An 18470-nucleotide genomic window follows, 5' to 3' on the forward strand; every position below is an offset into this window, starting at 1 on the left:
ATAACACATATTCCTTCTCAACTGTATTCTTTCATTAATAATCAACACATTATTGCGTAAGTGCACGAGTTTGTTGCTTTTATTTCATTTCATGTATCTGATTATTTAATCGCTGTAGATTAAAAGTAAGGCTTGTTTCCATTGTTACCCTTGTAACAAAACAACCTGGCATAAATATGTAGATATCACACCCACAAACAGTACCATAGCCTGCATGTCCTGAGTTCCCTTCAATATTCAGGTGAAGCCAGAGCTCCATCTTTTCAAGGCCTTTTTACAATATATGATGATGATGATGAATATATGATTATTTTTTAATGCATAATATAATAATGTTCTTTTACATACCATCAACTAAACTGAATAAACGTGTTGTGTTTGATAATTTGATCAATGACACTTATAGTAGCATAAATCCAAACACAGCCCACCTTTTTAAAAACTATACAGCGGTAGAGGTAGATTTTATCAACAAAAATTAAATTTGTGATCAATAATGGCTCTAATGCCTGCTGGTGACATGAAGTGATATATTTGCTTACAATCTGTAAGATGCCCATTGCTAAATAATCCTTTTAAATGACCATAGATACCACACCATATAAAGGACTTCTAGTCAGCGAGTTGCTTGCTACTATGTTACCTAACCTGGGCTCCAGCTGACTGAACACAGGGCTGTAACATGACAACCTTGTTTACAGAACTAACATTTGTTTGGCTTATGTGTGACCTTTAGGCACTACATAAACTTGAGTGTCATTCATTGTGTTTTTGTTTGACCTATTTTCTATTGATCAAACTACAGTAGATTTCTACTTGGAGTAGCTTTGCTGTACCTTAGTTGCTCCAGGGTCAAGTAGTTGGTAGCTTCCCCAACACCAGTGGTAATAGACTTTACACACTTTCAGTAAAGTGACACTGAACTCCATGTCTGTCTGTCTGTCTGTCTGTCTGTCTGTCTGTCTGTCTGTCTATAAGGCTGTGGAGAGATACACTGTCCCCTTCTGATACTGAGCTTCAATCTGCAACGGACTCTTTTTCTCCTGGCCTTTAAAGTTGAGCTTGAGGAATTCATTAGTGATGGCTGACAGTGACTTTCCCTGGGTCTCAGGCAGGAACAGTCCCACGTACAGTGCAGACAGCAGGCAGACCAATCCGAAAGGCACGAAGCAGAACTGGCTCAACCCACTCTATAAGGAAAGTCAAAAGAAGGCGTCAGACTGACTTAGGACGGGATTTAAGTCATTTGTAATAACTTTTTTCTGTATCAAATATAATATTACTATATAACTTCATATTCTCACAAAGTCTTCAGATGCTGATACATGGATGAAGAGACTGACCACTAGAAATGGGAAGATCATGCCAATAATGAAAAGGTTGAGCCACATCATGGAGCCAGCGATCATGTAGGCTGCTGGTCGATCGTTCTGATTAAAGATCTCCGTGGGCAGAATACCAGTGATTCCAGCTGAGAAAAAATAAAACATCACGTTGTTCGCACTATTGTTTGTATAAGGCTTTGAAATCAAAACAGAAATTTTTTCATCAGTTCCCCCTAAAATCTACGTTCCAAAAAACAGAGAGCATTTAAATATTTTACTGGGTCATTAAATAATGAGAAAAAGTGTTTCACTGGATGTTAATGAGTTCAAAAACAAAAGAATAAAGAATATGATTCGGCTCTGACTTTGTCAAACTGACCTGGTCCCATGCCGAAGCTGAGGATGTAGGTGAAGATGCAGGTCATGCTCAGGTACGGCATCCAGGACACATAGCTCTGATTGCAGAAGCGGAAAACATTCACAGTGAGCAGCTCACAAGGAAGAAGAAAAGAATCTGCATGAAGGAAACGGTTTCATCCTGTGGATTTAGCTGTTAGACGTGAGCACGAACGTCACAGTCCTGCAACACCAAACACTGTTCTGCCATTAGTTCATTGTTCTTATTTCACTTCATCAAGAACGCATCCTGTGGACGCATGTTGCCTCCCAGTGGACTCACTGAAACACTGCATGCTGTTTACTGCTGAGATGGATTTCAAATACACTTACACCAGTCTTTGCGTTTGTATTGGTTCATAAATAGCCCTAAAGTCAGCCCACACCCTCAGACTGGACTGACCCAAAGGAATAACCTTATAGCAAACATTTTTCAGGCCAACCTGCATAAAACCATAGACCATAGACAAACCATGGGGAAATCCGCTCTGGTTGAGATGCACTAGAAATTCAGGCCCAGATTTAGCACCAAAGTCGAACAACAAGGTCTAACAAAGGTGTGCAATACATTAAGTGGCTCTATTAACTGTTGTTGACACCATGAGCTTCCTTTTACTTTCCCTCTCCCTCCCCAAAAATGGCCAGAGATTCCTGTATATATCTGTCTATGTTTCTGTGTATATCTATATATTATATAGCAAAATCTCAACGTCTTTGTATGATCAAATGATTTTACCGCAGACAACAGGGCGACTGTGAAGACGACGGCCCAGACGGTCATGAGGATGAAACCTCCCATCAGCATGAACCTCCGACCTTTTCGCTCGATCAGCAGGTTCTGAAAAACATCAGGGTTCACTCCTGTTATATCAAACTGCTACATATCCAACGAGTAGCAAATAATAATGTAGTTTGTCAGGTGCCATCTATTGAACCGCTACTTAAATCTAGTCACAGTTCACCACAAACCATTGCTTTGTCATTTGTCAAACAGGGTCTGTTTCATTCGTCTACAACTCACTAACGCCTGTCAATCTTTCCCTCCAGCTGGTTACATAACGTAGACCACAGTGAAGCATACTTACACACAGTATACAGGCTGTGAACTCGCACGCACCCGTGCCAATGGTGACATACTGGATTTTATCGTAAGGGATTTCAGCCTCTTGAAACACGTACGACGCATAGAAGTAAATCTGGAAGGAAAACAACGGCGGAAGATGAGAATTCTGCGGACAAATGTTACAAATGTTTGAGACTTAAAAGAGCTGATTATGCAAAGGTTTCGTTCACAGAATAATGCTAACCCCTTCTAAGGCGGCCAAGCATGTGCTTAAAAGCCTTGGATCACAGGAGTATTTAATAGATCTGCATTTTCTGACCAGGGGAGTGGTGAAGAATGGAGCCTCGCTGCCAGAATGCATTATTAATACAACCTGCAGTAACGTACAGAAAACAGCCACGAGACGAATCGTCTCAAATTCTTCACCCATTCATTCTCCATGCATTCTCCAGTAGGAGGAGGTGGAACATCTGACGCCGCAGGCCCGTATCAGTAACCAAGGGCGCTTCTCACCGAGTCGTTGCCACAGAGCTGCATGGCGCTGGCCACCACTATGACGGTGATGAGCTGCCAGCGCACGCAGCGGTCGGTGAACAGCTCCCAGGGCTGCCGGGGCTTCATGCCTTGGACCTGAGCCCGTTCCTCCAGGATCTCGTCCAGCTCGCAGGTCTGGACCTCGCAGCCACGCAGCCGCCGCAGCGCTGCCGAGAGGACGGCGAAGGGTTCAGTGCAGTTAAAAGCACGGTTTCCTCTGACACACGGCGGAAGACGCCCCAGGACCCACCGTTGATGCAAGCTTCCTTGTCCCCCCTGTCGATGAGCAGGTATCGGGGGCTTTCTGGGAACCACGGCAGCGTCAGCAGCTGAATGACGCCAGGAACGGCATTACTGGCAAGGAGGTACTGCCAACACTGCTCGCTGCCCAAAATCTCTCTAGAAATACATAATCCAGCGTGTTACTGCAGAAGTGTTAACACCTACATCAGTGTTGTATATTACAGGTATGTGTACCTGAGTCCGACCACCTGTCCCAGCACTACACCGAAGGAGGTGAAAACACAGGATGACAAGGAGATGGCCCCTCGCAGGTGCTTCGGGGCGCTTTCCCCGAAATACATGGGCTGCACATTCATGCTGATTCCTGCGAGACACCAGAGAGGCACCTGTCAAAGTTCAGGCCTCTCAGCATTTTGCTTTTAATACGGGGGAAAAAAGGCTACAGGAGGAAACCTGGAGCTACTGTAACATACCGGAGTTTATTCCAACCAGGACACGTGACATTATGATCATCTCAAAGGACTTGGCGGCTCTGCTGGACAGGGCTAAGACAGCACCAGCCATGAGGAAAACGTTGTTCAGCAGCAGACAGTTCTTCCTTCGGACAGAAAAATAAACAAATGGATAAAATGTCGTATGAAATTCAGACGCATAATATCCAGAAAGCCGGTGGATAAACAAATGCACGCAGCCAGGTGCACGTGAAGCCGTGACAGATAACTGTAAATGAACACCCAGGTTATTCATTCACCCTCCCCGTGTTAGTGTCAACCTTCAATCTGCAGCGAATGCAGCGGCCTTCTCTCACGTTTTACCTTCCGTAGCGTATTGTCATGGGTCCCGTGATCAGAGCCCCTATCAGACCTCCCAGCGAGAAGATGGAGACGATGACGGTCCACACCAGGGTCACCTGGTAGTTCTCCAGCTGGACGTCCCAGCGCTCCAGGAACGTCTCGTTGATGAAGGTTTGAATAAACTGGGGGCAAAACACACGATGTTGAACTATTAAAGTTTGACTGAATAAACAAACTCCTGCCAGGGCAGTGGTTACATGGTTGGACTGGGCACTTATTACCTCCACAGAGGTAGGATGTTTGTTCGCAGTTTATGGTCTGAACTATTATAAATTATGTTTATTGTATAACTGTTGTTTATACAATAAACATATGAACTATTATAAATTGTGTTTATCGTATAACTATTGTTTATACAACAAATTAAAGTTGTCTCATAAAATCATTTTACAAAGAAATTTATTAAACAATTTTTATAGCAAAAATATTCAACAGACCAACACTAGTGACAGCGCTACTAATAATAAATAATCGATGGAACAAGTAGCCTACTTTCTATTTGTTCCAATTACACTGTGACCTAAATGTGAATTAATATTGATGCTGGTCGGCACAAACAATACAAAACACCAATGTATCAACAACAACAATGCCAGCATAAGTGCATGGCCATGCGTTTTGTGAACACTTGTCCCTGAACCTGCTGACCTACTGAAGCAAATCGTGAGACCGAGTACGTTTTTAGGCATCAATTGGCTCAAAATGTGATTCCATTTACACCAAAGTCAGTCACGACCCACGAAGCCAGTGGAGACGCACCGTGACACGCAGCAAAACGTCTGTAACTTCAACTATCAGGAACTACTGGAAAACGTGCCATCACGGGTGTCGCGTGAAAGGCCCCAGACTTACGGTGGTGGGGGCGTTCATGATGGCCAGGTTGTAGCCGTACTGCAGGGTCCCTCCGAAGGCGGCCGAGGCGACCATCAGCACCAGGGTTGCAGGGCTGCTCTGTTCACACAGACAGGCCCTCAATTAGCAAACACGCTAACACAGGACACTGTGTCTCTTTGTTGACTGTCAATCTGCTGACGGTCAACATGACAATATGACATACATATATTACGTGACACATAAATATGACCTATTTTTCTCGAAAGCAATTTAAGTATAAATTATTACAGGCACGTTCTCATTGCAGGACAATAGTTGTTGCTACATTTACTTTGTGGTGAGTGTCCAATTTTTATTATGCAAAGGTATTTTATGTTACTCAAATGTTACAAAAACTAAAAAAATACACTTCATAATAAATATTTATATTATATACATATAACTGCATTGGTTCATTTACCTGTGCACCAGAATGCGCCATTTCTAGGCGAGGATGAAGAGGTGTGAAGCGACCTGGTGAGCTCCGACGGCGGCAGGTGCAGTCTACCTCCCAAATACTCTAACAGTCCTCCTCTGCTGCGCGCGGCGCACGTGGCCAGGAGCGTGGGCGCGACGCCGACGGGCCTCCGCTGATTGGCTGCAGTTACACAATCGGCCGCTTGAAGCTCAGGTGGCAAATACTAATCTGATGTCCCACTAATTCAAAGGCCAAAAACAATGATTTACTGGAGGTGTTCGCTCCTTGTGCAGCGGCGTGTTGATGCATGTGAGTTCTTAAGCCGTAAGGGGGTAACCACGCATGCGCAGACAGGTGAGTATGTTTCTTCACCCTTTTAATGTTAAGGTGCCCTACGACCAGTCGGACGCTAGAAACATAAACACCGCCCCCTGTTGGTTGCTTATTAGTCTGCAGGTATTCAAAGAACTAAACATTCACTGTGAACCCGGAGGTTGTGTTGATCTAGAGTGCCTCGTAATCAGAAACACAATCAGCTTTATTCCAAGTTTGCAAAGGACAAGCAGGGAATTAGATTCGGCCTGGTAAATAATTTATCAAGTAATTAATTTACATATGTATTTTAATTATTTACATAAATGTACAGCACATTACATCACATTTGTAGGGTTACTGCACGGGCTCTGCAATGGTATCATTAACTCTTCATTACTGTTAGGTTTCAGCTAACAAAGACCTGGGGGTACCTTAACGATGGAGTTAGGTTAGGTTAACTGTAGGTGTGAGTAGTGGTTTTTCCAGGGGCTGGTGTTGGACTGGCAGCTGGGAGTGACTCCTCACAAGAACATGTCATTATGAAATATGGACGAATGATGTGGCAGTTAATATTCTTGCCCGGCAGATGAGGTTTGGTTTGAAATGCATGAGGGCTGCTACAGAAAAGCTGTGGACATCTCTCCTGTCCCAACACACAAATGAACTCAAATTGTTTACTTACCGACACATTATAATAGGAATCAAATCACAGCCGGTCTAGTTGCAAGTTCAGATAAAATGGCTAAAATCACTAGAACGAGCGTTGCTCAATTCACAGCTGCAGCTATTTTGAGTCTTTTACACAAGTACACAAGCGCAGAAGAACATTAGACACTGTCTATTGGAGCCCTTGAATATACATATGTGGCCAGATTTGCTTGGAAATTTCATTTTGGCCCAAACCTTTAACAGATGAATGAACAGACAGATTGGCACAGCTATTCTTGAAGCACATTACCAAATTAAAAACAAGAGGGAAAACTTAAAGAAACCTTTAAATGAGTTGAGTTTTTCAGTAGAACTTTACTTTATACATCCATCCATACAATGCTTTAAAATAGTCACTATTTGTGTTCTATAGCTAGAATAAAATATTTATTGCACCACATAAATACATGTGTCATATTAAGGTCACGCAGACTCCAGATCCCCCTCCCCCTCCCCCTCCCTCCCTGTTTCTAATTGGCCAGCCTCTGACAGGATTACACGAGTTTCCTCAATTGAACACAGTGAAGTTGAGCGTTCAGACCCGCCGCTGGAGACGAGACGAGACGAGACGAGACGACAGGAGAGGAGAGGACGGAGAGCACGCGGTTCCTGTCACTTTCCCACGCATTCGTGATCGGGTGGTCGCGCTGGGCGTCCGTGGACGCGTCCGCCGTTTGATCGCGGGTGAAGCGCCGCGCCGATGGACGACGCCCGCGTCTCCGCCAGGTCGCTGTAGAGTTCGAGCCCCGCGCGTCAGGATGACTCGGATTTTCTGGGATACAATTTTCCTCATAAGCGGTGAGTTGCTGATTTGTGCGCTCGCTCGTGCCTAAATGTCACCCTGTCCTGTTTAAGTCCGGTTCAGACCCATCTAGTGGACCGAGTTCTTCCTTTGCCACCTCCATTCAACCAACTACTAGTAGAAATACCATTAATGTGCCTTTATTGTGGTCCTCGGTGTGTATAAATCCAAGTAGGTGCATTATTTGGACGAGTTTGTGTTTCTCGGATGGTCGCCTGTCTTTTCGGGACCTTGTGTATTTATAGAACTTTGGTCTCATCCTTTTAGTGGGAGCTTGACCCTGTTGCCAGGGTTTGGTACCAGTTACTCAACTGGGTATTGATATTTTATAGAAGACCAGGTCATATGATCAGAGGGGACAGGGGCAGATTCCTGAGGCAAACCATGAAGGGAAAAACTCACAATATAGTAATGTGTATTTTTTATATTCCTATAGGTACTTTTAGTATGTCTGTGATACTCAACGGTGAGTTTCCAGTGAACTTACTTCTGCTACGTAGGGTTTGACGTTATTCTACATAATCTTTCACATTTCGACCCGCTTGGTTCCTAACCGCTGCCGCTTGCCTTGCCGCAGGTTCCCTCTTTACCTTCGGAGCCGGGCCGAGCAACACCACCGTGACCGAGGCTCACGTTTCCATTAATGCGAGCGCCTCCGTCGGCCCGGACGCCTCCGCGCGCGGCCTCGCGGCCGGCGCCGCGGCGCTCTCGCCCACCAGCGACGCTCCGATGAGAAACGGTGAGTGAGAAGGCGAGGCGTCACGCGAGGGGGGGGCTCCGTGGAGCCTGCGTGTCATGCTCACGGCCCGCCGGCTCTGCTGTGCTGCTTCCCCACAGGTTCCCACGTCACCTTCGAACCCGGGAGGAGCCATTCTACGGCCTCGGACGTTTCTGAAGCGCCGCGCGCCTCGGGAAGCGCCTCTGCGTCCAGTGGAGAAACCACCACTACTGGTTTCCCACCAGTTAAAAGTGAGTCGGACCCCGGCGGACGCATCCCCTCCGCGTTTGTCCGGATCCACTCTCGCCGGCGCCCTGGGCTCCTCAGCGGGGGGTCCTTCGCATTGTGAAGCTCAGCCGCATCGCACTGATAATTGATCCTCTTAGCGTAAAATAGAGGGAGCAGCACATTCAGCGCTGCAAAGGATGCACCTTCGCTTCGCAGGCCTTCGCACCCCCCCCCCCCCCCCCCTCGCCTGACAAAGCCTCACGCAGCGGAGAGGGGCTCGTAGGCAGACGCCTCGGGCACAACGGAGGGCTTTCACGGGGCCTGAAAGCAGGAGACAATGCGCGCGGGCTGCCGTCCAGCAGCCCATTTACCGTTGGAATGGCGTGTGTGACGGAGGCCGTAATGCGGCCGTCTGCGCGGACGCCCGTCCTCCTCCTCGCTCCCCCCGAGCGACACACTGCGGCGTCTGTCTCGGCTCCTCGCGGGGAAATTGGCCGCCCGCTTGCGTCAGGCGCCTCGGAATTCGTCTGACTGTACAGTTTACGTGTCAGAAGTGTCCCGCGCGACCTGTTTTGTTGGGAGAAAGCTGACACGGCCGCCGGGAGAAAATGTCCGCCCCGGGATGGGTTTTAATCTCTCTTTGTGTTGGCAGCATCGGTTTTCCTTGACATTTCTTGACGTCGGCTGTCCCTCCCAGGTGCAGAGAGATGTGAGCCCGCGAACAAAAGATTTCCTTCTACGCCGGCGAAGGCGTGGGTGTCGGCTTTAGGATTTAGAGCGTGTTGTTGCTTCAGGTGTCTGTAGGCTTAGGGTATTTTTAGATTTATGATATCCACCTGTGTCATATTGTGTGTTGTTGGAGGGCTCTTGGATTACGTTCAGTTTCCCCGTTGAGGGAAGAGTCCACGCAACAACAGCCTTCTAGTGTTCTAGTTCTACTAAACCTATTTTCAACAGTTCGCCTAAATACGAGTTCATATTTCTTGAACCCTGCTGTGAAAGCGAACCGGCCAATCGGCTGCTGTTATTAACTCCCAATGCAGTTGCAGTGGGGAAACATTAGCAGCTTTATAGAAATCATCTCCCTGATCCTCTAAAATGCGTCCGGACATTTTTCTGTGTGTCGTGTACGTCTTCAGAGTTCGTGGCTGCAGCCGTTCGGTCTCATTTCGACGACTGTCCAGACTCCCACCGTCATTTCTGCTTCCACGGCACCTGCCGCTTCTTGATATTGGAGGAGACGCCTGCATGTGTGTAAGTCAAACATTTTGAATGCATTATGTTCATTCTGACCATATTGATTATGGCCTCAGCTTTGCTTCACACATAGTGTCTTGGTTTACATTTATAATGTGCAGGGAGGCCTCTTAGACGCATCGGCTGTGACGAGCTGCGTGTGATTTGCATATAAAAGCTGGTGCTGTTCATGTCCAGGTGTCACTCGGGCTTCGTGGGGATGAGGTGCGAGCACGCGGACCTGCTGGCTGTGGTGGCGGCCGATCACAGGCAACAGACCGTCGCCACGCTGCTGGTGTTGTGTGTGATCGGGTGCGTGCTGGTCATGGTGCTGTGCACGCTTCTGCAGTAAGTGACACCCCCCCCCCCCCCACCCTCCCCCTTCCTCACGATTAAGGGATCGACTTGATGCCGGCATCATTCTGAGTGTTTCCAGTGTTTGCCTCCTTGCAGTTGTTGGTGGCGGCAGGACTGTCGCCGGCGGAGGCACGCGCACCATCACGCCCAGGAGAAGCACGGAGCATCCTGCTACCCCTCTGAGAGTGGTACTTGGTCCCTGATTGTCTGTGTAGTTGATGAATAGATCTATTTGAGGAAAAATGTTACGTTGTATTTATTTTATTGTGATTTATTCAACCCGTTGTCATTTTATTCACTAGACGTTGTCTGATTTCCTTTCCTTTTGAGTTGAGTTCAATCTTTTCCTAATATTTCTCTCCTTTCCAGTGGTTTGAGAAGACCTTTTGGCTGCAACGCCAGCTGTTTGCACCGTGGCCTGTTTTGTTTCACTCATCTCTGTCTGCAAACTCTCAGGGTTGCCTGTACAGATCACGCAGACTTGGCCCTGAGGACTAAGGTAGGCCTGCGTGACGCGGGAGCTCAAACGTTCCGTGACATTTCTTTCCACTGCCTGGAACTTCGGGACCGCAGCAACCCAGGAACATGCTCGCTCTTTGATTCTGTGGACATAAATGCAGAGCTGCAACAGTCTAAAGCTCTGGGGATGAAGCTGCTGCCAAGTCCCACACGAGAAGAGCTGCATGTCCAATTAATAGCTGCCTAGAGGACATGAAAGATGATCTATACGGCCGTTAAAGGAAGGGTGGTTACTTTGGGCTGCAGGACAACAATGATTCATTTCTATGTTCCAGGAGACTCCAGTTACTATTTTTGTCTTTTTATTGACTTTGCACACGTTTCATCAACCTTACATGCACAGAGAACATTTTAAAGGAATTCCGGTGGTGGGGAAACTGATGCTTTAAACAATTTTAGTGTCTGTTTTTTTTAAAGTAGTTCACTTCACTTCACAGAGATAGGAATTGTAACTGGACTAAGTGCTAATGAATTAAAGGCCCTGAATAAACTGTACCTGGGCTTCCGCAAAGGTTGAAACTTCAAATTCTTTCAATGTAATTTTTTTTTTTTGAACAATGATGAAAATCAGGTGTCTGATGACTCCAGTATTTCTACTAAAGCTGAAATATTGTCAGTTTTCCTGAGCTGTGCTTGGACAACGTGCTCCTGCCTCAGAGGCTTTTTGGTCTGGAAGCTGTAACTGCACCGACTCATGCACCTGGGTGGCCACGTTGTGGTAAAATAGCCCTTTTCAGCAGGCTGCTTGCTCAACGTGAATTAAATGCTCTTAATGTGTAATTTAACGCAATCACTGGAAGAAGGGAGATGTGGAATACGTCCCTTTCTAACTTGATCGTGCACAGATGGGTGTGGGTACATGGTTTTTAAACACAAAATCCTTTCCTTTTATTGTCATGTGTGTTGTAGCGTTGCCTCTGCTTTAAATTTCAATCATTTTAAAGTAAGAAAAGCCTCTGAAGATGAGCTCAAGTAAATATTTAAGATTTCCTTAATGTACTGGAGTGATAATTTATGAAGGAATAATATGTTTATTACAAACTGACATCAATATGAAGTGTGTGTGTGTGTGCGTGTGTGTGTGGGTGATGAGACAAAAAATAATCTACCATAAAAGAATGTGATTCGATGGGGATCATTTGCTTGTCTTTGTTTACAGTAGGTGATGATATTTACCTTCAAAATATGTTTTTGCTTATTACTACAGCATTGGTGTGTGAATATCAAAAGCACCAATGTCTTTGCGTGTGTAAATAGTGTCAACGCGGAATCGTCTCGGAGGGAGATCCTTGTGATGTTTGACCCTTTACGTTGTGACTTTTGTGTTGTAACTGGAAAGCCTTTGTTACCTGCATTTGTTTTCCAAGGAAGAATTAAAACTGCAAACGTTTGTGTGCGTCACGTTTCCTTGTTTCCCGTGTGTTATGTGATCCGTTGCGTGACCTTCTTTTTAAGCTCCTTGCTCTCTTCATTCTTTGATTTTCTGACGCACTGCTCTATTTTTTTTTTCTCTCTTTCACGGAGTATTTCAAGATGCAGAAATGCCAACATGAAACCCTCGACCTCAGGCACAACTGGACAAAGAGCTGAACTCTTGAGTGCTTTTCTAGCTGGAGGAAACGTTTCACCCTCTTCTCTACTTCGGTTCTGCTTGTGTTTATTTGTGAAGTTGAGAAGATCGCTACCTTTTCACGTTCCAGCATTTATCCACTGTGCTCTATGGGTTGTGTGTTATCGCTGGGTTTCCTCACTGTGCTGCATCTCTGCTCTTTCCTTTTACTCTCTGCACGAGAAGCTTCGTTTTGTTTTGCAATCCCATTATGTCTGCAATTGGATTTCATTGGAGCTCTTTTGAGCCGTCTGGCTGAGCTTCTAAACCAGCTTTGATTTAAGCAGCTCTTATGGGCACTTCCTAAGGATACACAAACACTAACAAATCGAGATGTGGGAAAGAATTTGAGACTGGTGAAAATGATGCAAAGACATTTGAAATAAGGTTGGACTAAAAACCGAGCGTCTGACTTTTGTTAGTCCCATTTTGTAGGACATTCTCTAGCATTCAAGTGTCAGTCTCTGTTTCCCATAAAAGGCTGGAGCAGAGCTTTGAACTGCAATGTGATTCTTGTCTTTTACCTGTGTTTTCCTCCCATGGGACCTTTTGATCCTCCGCCCACCATTCCCAGTATCTGCCTCTGACCAGATGGTTTCAAATGAGAGTATTTACAAAGGTATTAGGGATAAGCAACCTTGCCTTGTTCTCCTCACTGCTAAGCTCTGAAACAATTCATTAGGAATCGTGAAAGCTAAGTAACTCCAATTAAAAGGTCGGGGCAAAGGAATGTAATTTTGATCCTGAGACCTTGGACATGAGTTCATCATGCTTTTCTTTATCATAACTATAAGAATTCAACATTTATAATTCCACGTTTGTATCACTCCTGTTTCCATGCTTCTTAGTTCAGTACAAATCTTCAAGTATTCAGTTCAAGGTGATGAAGTTTCTGAAGAAATCTTTTTTTTTTTGTGGTGGGAGCTCTATATCTACCAACCATCTTAACGTGGTTGCAGCCAGTCTTCTGCTAAAGGCACTTTCAGCCACCATATGTTGGTCATTCTTGAAATCAGGGAGTCCGATTAAAGCCTCAAGCTGAGTAACAAGGTTGTCACTATGCATGACTAAGTGCCACCAAAATATTTTATCAGCCTTGTGCTCCTCAAGGAAAGATTTTATGTGTAGTAGTATAGGAAAACGATAATGTCACCTGTAGACTGAAACCAAACCAACAGTGTGGAATTGAAGCGGTAAATTACCACAGTGATGAACAAACTTGAATGAACTCAGATTTATTAAATTTTTTTTACCAAGTTGTTTTTTTCTTGATAAATAATTACTGATTACTGATTTTTATAAAAGGAGCCTCAGACTATATTGAAATACTTTATCTTTCTGAAAATTTCTTTCACCTGATGAAAAAGAAGAAAAATATTTCAACAATTTAATATATTCATTTATTTACAATAAATCTGATAATTATACCTTATTTACCACAACTCATGACATTCATGACTCTTCGTGTATTTCTTTGGGCAGCATATTATTAGATCCAGAGTCATGAGGTTGAATCCACTAAGGTCAACATGGCGTCATCGCAGTGATGAGTAACTTATGTGAACCACAGTCAGCTTGAGTAGCTTTGCAGCTGAGCCCATGACTGGCTGGCATTAGTCCATATGTAGCCGAAGCAATGATGGCAGCTCCTCCAGGGAGCTCAGCCGATGCTCTTGAGGAACATTGGGGTGATTTTGATTGTGCCTGTCTAACAAAAACCCATGGATGCCCACAGAACGCGAGGTGAGATAATCATTCACATAGTGGTCACCAATATGAGCTACACTCGCAGCTGGTACACCACATTTTTGTAGAGCCTGAAGGAATATGGCTGGAGTGGGCTTTGCTACTCCTGCTTCCTCAGAAGTGACCAGAAAACTAAAGTGGGACAGCAGGCCGCAAACACGTAGAATTCCCTCTAAGCGGCTGTCAAAGTTGGACACCACACCCAGCTTTAGTCCTAGAGAAGAACAACTTTTCAGGGCCTTCTCTGAATCTGGAAACACCTGAAACATAAACACAATACCATCATAATCATATCAATAATCATAAAAATGGCAAAAGCAAAAAGGATTAAACATTTTTTTAATTTTTAAAAAGATTTTACCTCCCAGTTCTCTGAGTTTGAGAAATTATGATAAAGGTTCTCAGCCATTTTATTGAGCAGTGCTGGATCCTGCACCCTGCAACGGGCGAAAGTGTCCCGCACCACTCCCATCCACCAAGACTGTCCGTGCAGACCCTGAGCGAGGCCATAGTTTGGGTATGTGCTGGAGTAATGTTGATACGCCTGACGGAAAGCAGCGTTGACCTCCACAGGACTGATGGTCAAGTCCATCTTCACAGCTTCCTTGCAGTACTGCTCTCCCACAGACAAGCGCACCTTCAGCAGGGTGTCCTTCACGTCCCACAGCACCCAGGACAGAGGAGCTCGCATTTCACCTGCACAAGTAAGACCACAGGCATTTTATTTTTACAGTGGGTAAATCAATGAAGTGACTTTATTAAAATGTCATAATCCATTTCACACATTACGGGAAACATGCATCACTTCTTGTTTGTTGTGTGCTTTCATGCACACAAATTATGGTGTTTTGGTCCTGAACGTTAGCGGCACATTTCGAACCAGTAGCGTTACGCGTTGATATCATTGGGTGTTTGTTTACTTTACCCATTGCAAAAGGGTTTAAAGACACCAAGAGGTTCCGTCTTACCGAAATGAAGCCTCTCGAAATTGGCAAAAACTCATTAACAAGGTCAGCTACTGTAAACTAATTCTACAAGACCTAGCGATAGTTCTTCTTCTTCTTCTTTTATTCCTGCTCGTCCAACGTCTTCTTCTTCTTCGTTTGGTTTTACGCCTACTGCTCTTTCGGCACTTTGAATTCACCTTTATAAAACGTTTCCCAACTTGCATTGTCTGTCATAATCGATACTTATTTAAATAAACTTAATATTTATTATTTTTCATTTAGATTAGTTTATTTCCTGCAGTAAAGACTAGTTGGTGCTATAGATCCGGACCAGTAGGTGGCAGTATGTTACGGGTTAGCTTCCGTAGCAGTATCGTGTCAGTCATGTACGCATGTCTGAAGCACACATGGAGTGAGGTCAAGAGGAGGAAAAGCTAAACATCGTTGACATTACGCTGTTGATATGAATTTATTGATGTCGCCTGACGCAGATGTACCAGAAACCAGGATAAACTAGCAGGATGGCAACTCCAGCCGTTCGCATGTTCCGGAGGTTAGAGGGGCTGTTCTGTGTTTATAAACCTCCCGGGGTTCACTGGAAACTCGTTCGCGATAGCGTCGAAACAAATCTTCTTAAAGGTGAGACTAACTTATCGGCAAAGCTTATTTGCCTAATGTAGCATTAAGTGATGGGTCACAGCTCTTTAACATTAAAGCGGAATCAGTAGCTTTTGTTAAGGGTGTTCTACATCCATCTGCATCCCTGCGTCCTCCTGACTGTTGTCTCTATCTCTTCCCAGGTTTAAATTCGACACCAGCCAAGCCTCTTCCCCGGGAGGTCCGCTTCTTGACCTCCGCAGGAGGCGATGCCGAGGGACAGAAGGCTCTCACAGTGTCTGCAGTCTCTCTGCCCGTCCTATCACATCACCCTCTCGGTATGTATCAAGTACTGTATGGCCCCATGTCTGTCTTATATAACGTTGATTTTTACCAAGCAATATGTTTTACTTGCTGTTTTAAATTAACATCTAATTTCTCACAGTCTTGCTTAGTCTTGCTGCAAAATAGAAATAAGCTTTGTGTCACTGCGTCTGTTCAGTAAGGTCAAGTTTTAATACATTTTTAATACACTTTGTGTAATTCATGCCTTCGGACCTCAGAGTGAATTTAATATCAATTAAATATGTATCAGAACAATATATTTACAGACTGACTTATAATATAGAGTCAAGGTAGAACAGCCACTACAACTATTACACTATTCTATACATCTATTCCACTCCTTTTTTATCATTCCCCCTCAGCGTTGAAGAGTGTTTATAATGTAAATTAAATTTTAAACTGTATGTTTTCTGTTTCAGTAACTGGACCTGAGTTCTGTAATATTCGAGTTGGAGTAGGACATCGTCTTGATGCATTTTCATCTGGCGTTCTAGGTGTGTTTTTATTCTTATATGTTCAACCTTTGTTTAACCAGGTAGAGCCTCCTTCAGTAACTCTTTATTTAAGGGTGACCAGTGTTTTAGTGCTGGTTATCCATGTGTTTTTATCCTTCATTTGACATTGTTAGGATACACTGAAGGCGAGAGAAAGAGCGCTCCTTGTTTTTGTTTCTAATTTTAGTTCTTGGAGTTGGACATGGAAACAAGGTTCTGGATGATCTCTACAAAACACGAGTCACAAGGGTAATTTTTTATATTTATGACAAATTAAAATATATATAAGACAGAACACAGACACATTCGCTGCTGCTTGATATGTTTCAGGATTATACATTGGAGGGTGAATTTGGGACCGCAACAGATAATTTCTCTCATACGGGACGAGTTGTGGAAAGGTCAACTTATGGTACGACATTATACTTTTTCAGCAGTTTATGAAAATTAGTTGATGTTATTTTTATTAGGTAATTTAACATCCCAAATCATTTAGATTTATAGTCTTATACCTTTAAATGTCTTGATGCCAAACTTGAAATCTATTCTTGAACATGCTGCTGAGATACTGTACAGTCATATTGTTTGTAACCCAAATCTTTGTGTTTCTATTGATCTGTTCATTGTTGTATTTAACAGATCACATCACACTGGATAAGCTGGACAGAGTTATGGCAATGCTTCAAGGAGTTAATCAAAAAGCCTTATTAATGTATGTCAGCTATGTTTCATCTTATGACCTACACTGTATCCATACAGTAGTAACGGTAGATGCCTTATATGTGTCTCATTGCTATGTGCCCATACAGGCATTCCAATGTGGACATGCACTCGCAGGAAGCCTATGAAATGGCTGTGCGAGGGTTACTGGGTCCAGATGGGAAATCGGTTCCTATTTTGACAGGACTGCGTTGTCTTCGCTTCGAGCCTCCTAACTTCACCTTAGGTAACTGGTCTACACTTGGCAAATTACATTTCATGTTTTAAAGTTGCTGATGTTGTTCTATGTTGCTTATGTACTTCCAGAGGTGCAGTGTCTAAATGAAACACAAAAATATTTGCGTAAAGTAATCCATGAGATCGGACTTGAGTTGCGCAGCACGGCAGTGTGTAAAGGCGTCAGACGGACCAGAGACGGACCCTTCACGCTGCACGATGCCCTGGTCCGTCACCGCTGGGCTGCGGCTGATATCATGCAGGCCATTCAGGGCTACCACTCCTCTAAGAAAAAGAAACACATTTCACAAGAATAAACCAAAGGGGGAAGCAGCTGCACAGGTGCCATGCTGGTACACAATCAACACAATCGCACACCAACACACGCATACAGTTTGGAACGTTTAAAAAAAAAAAGTTTCATCACTGATGGATGTTTATGACCTTCTTGTATTTAATGCGTGTAATAATTACTTTATATCTAGATTCTTTATATGGGAGTTGTTTTTTTAAATGAATTAAATACAAAATAGACTTAATCAGAAATCTCTATCATTTATTTTGTTTCATTAAACAATTTCAGCATGATTCAAAAATAATAGTTGCTATTTGTTTGACAAGCAAAGTTAGTCAGTGCTTCATTCATGTTGTATTGGAGGCACAAATACTCCACCAAGTGGCAAAAGTTGCTTACTATACTCAGGTTTACTCTGTGCAACACACAGTTTATCTCCAGGGCGTACATCAAATCTAAAATGTTTCTAAAAGATGTCTATGTAAATCTGTGTTTTTTTTTTTAAATAACCAGGAATGAGGCATAAGATGAAGGTTTTCACAGGTCTTGTCTGTGTTACAGGAATGATTCTTTTGCCACCTTTCATCTAACACATTCTGTGCTGTTTGGTAGATTGTTATTTTTGACTAGTTGTGCAAAAACCTTTATTGGTCTCCTACTGTTTATTGTTTATATCTGGGGAGTTATGACTCATTCCATTTTTTTCTAGCTTTGTGTTTGGTGTCATTATCTCAGTGACACTGGGAAGACGCTGTCTCAGTGTTTTCTGCTTCTGACCAAAGCTCCTTAGGGATGTTATTACTGTGGTTGTGCCATTATCCTCATGCTCCTCATACCACTGGCAGACTTGTTGTTCCAGTGGAAACACTGGTCTCTTTGTCAGTTTGGACACAGACAACAAACACGAGAACA

The 18470-nt window shown here is 44.0% G+C and overlaps 4 protein-coding genes across 5 annotated transcripts; 2 read left to right on the forward strand and 2 right to left on the reverse strand.

Moving 5' to 3' along the window:
* Window positions 1–76: 76 nt before the first annotated feature.
* On the reverse strand, window positions 77–6013 carry slc2a11a (solute carrier family 2 member 11a). The gene is made up of 12 exons (XM_029151884.3): window positions 5710–6013; window positions 5268–5366; window positions 4377–4537; window positions 4035–4159; window positions 3796–3925; window positions 3569–3717; window positions 3298–3485; window positions 2807–2917; window positions 2458–2559; window positions 1705–1780; window positions 1344–1471; window positions 77–1190 (listed from the first exon to the last, which is right to left on the reverse strand). The coding sequence occupies exons 1-12, from the start codon at window positions 5728–5730 to the stop codon at window positions 972–974; spliced, it is 1509 nt and encodes a 502-aa protein (XP_029007717.1). The 5' UTR covers window positions 5731–6013; the 3' UTR covers window positions 77–971.
* A 1201-nt stretch (window positions 6014–7214) lies between these two features.
* On the forward strand, window positions 7215–11979 carry tgfa (transforming growth factor, alpha). Of its 2 annotated transcripts, none has more exons than XM_041071001.2 (7): window positions 7215–7527; window positions 8109–8270; window positions 8369–8500; window positions 9617–9731; window positions 9912–10061; window positions 10150–10258; window positions 10440–11979. In XM_041071001.2, the coding sequence occupies exons 1-7, from the start codon at window positions 7488–7490 to the stop codon at window positions 10566–10568; spliced, it is 837 nt and encodes a 278-aa protein (XP_040926935.1). In that variant the 5' UTR covers window positions 7215–7487; the 3' UTR covers window positions 10569–11979. The 2 variants fall into 2 exon arrangements, with proteins under 2 accessions (XP_040926935.1, XP_029008015.1); XM_029152182.3 differs by having other exon boundaries at window positions 7224–7527; window positions 10167–10258.
* Window positions 11980–13476: 1497 nt separating this feature from the next.
* hdhd3 (haloacid dehalogenase-like hydrolase domain containing 3) lies at window positions 13477–15112 on the reverse strand. The gene is made up of 3 exons (XM_029149920.3): window positions 14913–15112; window positions 14306–14640; window positions 13477–14204 (listed from the first exon to the last, which is right to left on the reverse strand). Exons 2-3 carry the CDS (start codon window positions 14633–14635, stop codon window positions 13812–13814), a joined length of 723 nt encoding a protein of 240 aa, XP_029005753.1. The 5' UTR covers window positions 14636–14640; window positions 14913–15112; the 3' UTR covers window positions 13477–13811.
* Window positions 15113–15252: 140 nt separating this feature from the next.
* Window positions 15253–17687, forward strand: trub2 (TruB pseudouridine (psi) synthase family member 2). Its single transcript, XM_029149919.3, has 8 exons — window positions 15253–15530; window positions 15692–15826; window positions 16253–16327; window positions 16515–16576; window positions 16658–16739; window positions 16967–17039; window positions 17137–17273; window positions 17354–17687. The coding sequence occupies exons 1-8, from the start codon at window positions 15413–15415 to the stop codon at window positions 17578–17580; spliced, it is 909 nt and encodes a 302-aa protein (XP_029005752.1). The 5' UTR covers window positions 15253–15412; the 3' UTR covers window positions 17581–17687.
* Window positions 17688–18470: the final 783 nt, after the last annotated feature.

This window comes from Betta splendens, chromosome 5, assembly GCF_900634795.4.
Source record: "Betta splendens chromosome 5, fBetSpl5.4, whole genome shotgun sequence".
Classification (NCBI taxonomy): domain Eukaryota; kingdom Metazoa; phylum Chordata; class Actinopteri; order Anabantiformes; family Osphronemidae; genus Betta; species Betta splendens.

Excerpts from the sequence above, each read along its gene's own strand:
- slc2a11a (XM_029151884.3), bottom strand. The coding sequence starts at position 5,730 with ATGGCGCATTCTGGTGCACAG. Across the intron at positions 3,486-3,568 it reads CAAGGAAGCTTGCATCAACG|CGCTGCGGCGGCTGCGTGGC; the intron begins GTGGGTCCTGGG and ends TCCTCTCGGCAG. Across the intron at positions 2,560-2,806 it reads TCACAGCCTGTATACTGTGT|AACCTGCTGATCGAGCGAAA; the intron begins GTAAGTATGCTT and ends GATGTTTTTCAG.
- tgfa (XM_041071001.2), top strand. The coding sequence starts at position 7,488 with ATGACTCGGATTTTCTGGGATACAATTTTCCTCATAAGCG. Across the intron at positions 8,501-9,616 it reads TGGTTTCCCACCAGTTAAAA|AGTTCGTGGCTGCAGCCGTT; the intron begins GTGAGTCGGACC and ends GTACGTCTTCAG. Across the intron at positions 10,259-10,439 it reads CTGCTACCCCTCTGAGAGTG|TGGTTTGAGAAGACCTTTTG; the intron begins GTACTTGGTCCC and ends TCTCCTTTCCAG.
- hdhd3 (XM_029149920.3), bottom strand. The coding sequence starts at position 14,635 with ATGCGAGCTCCTCTGTCCTGGGTGCTGTGGGACGTGAAGGACACCCTG. Across the intron at positions 14,205-14,305 it reads CAAACTCAGAGAACTGGGAG|GTGTTTCCAGATTCAGAGAA; the intron begins GTAAAATCTTTT and ends TTTATGTTTCAG.
- trub2 (XM_029149919.3), top strand. The coding sequence starts at position 15,413 with ATGGCAACTCCAGCCGTTCGCATGTTCCGGAGGTTAGAGGGGCTGTTC. Across the intron at positions 15,531-15,691 it reads CGAAACAAATCTTCTTAAAG|GTTTAAATTCGACACCAGCC; the intron begins GTGAGACTAACT and ends ATCTCTTCCCAG. Across the intron at positions 17,040-17,136 it reads AATCAAAAAGCCTTATTAAT|GCATTCCAATGTGGACATGC; the intron begins GTATGTCAGCTA and ends GTGCCCATACAG.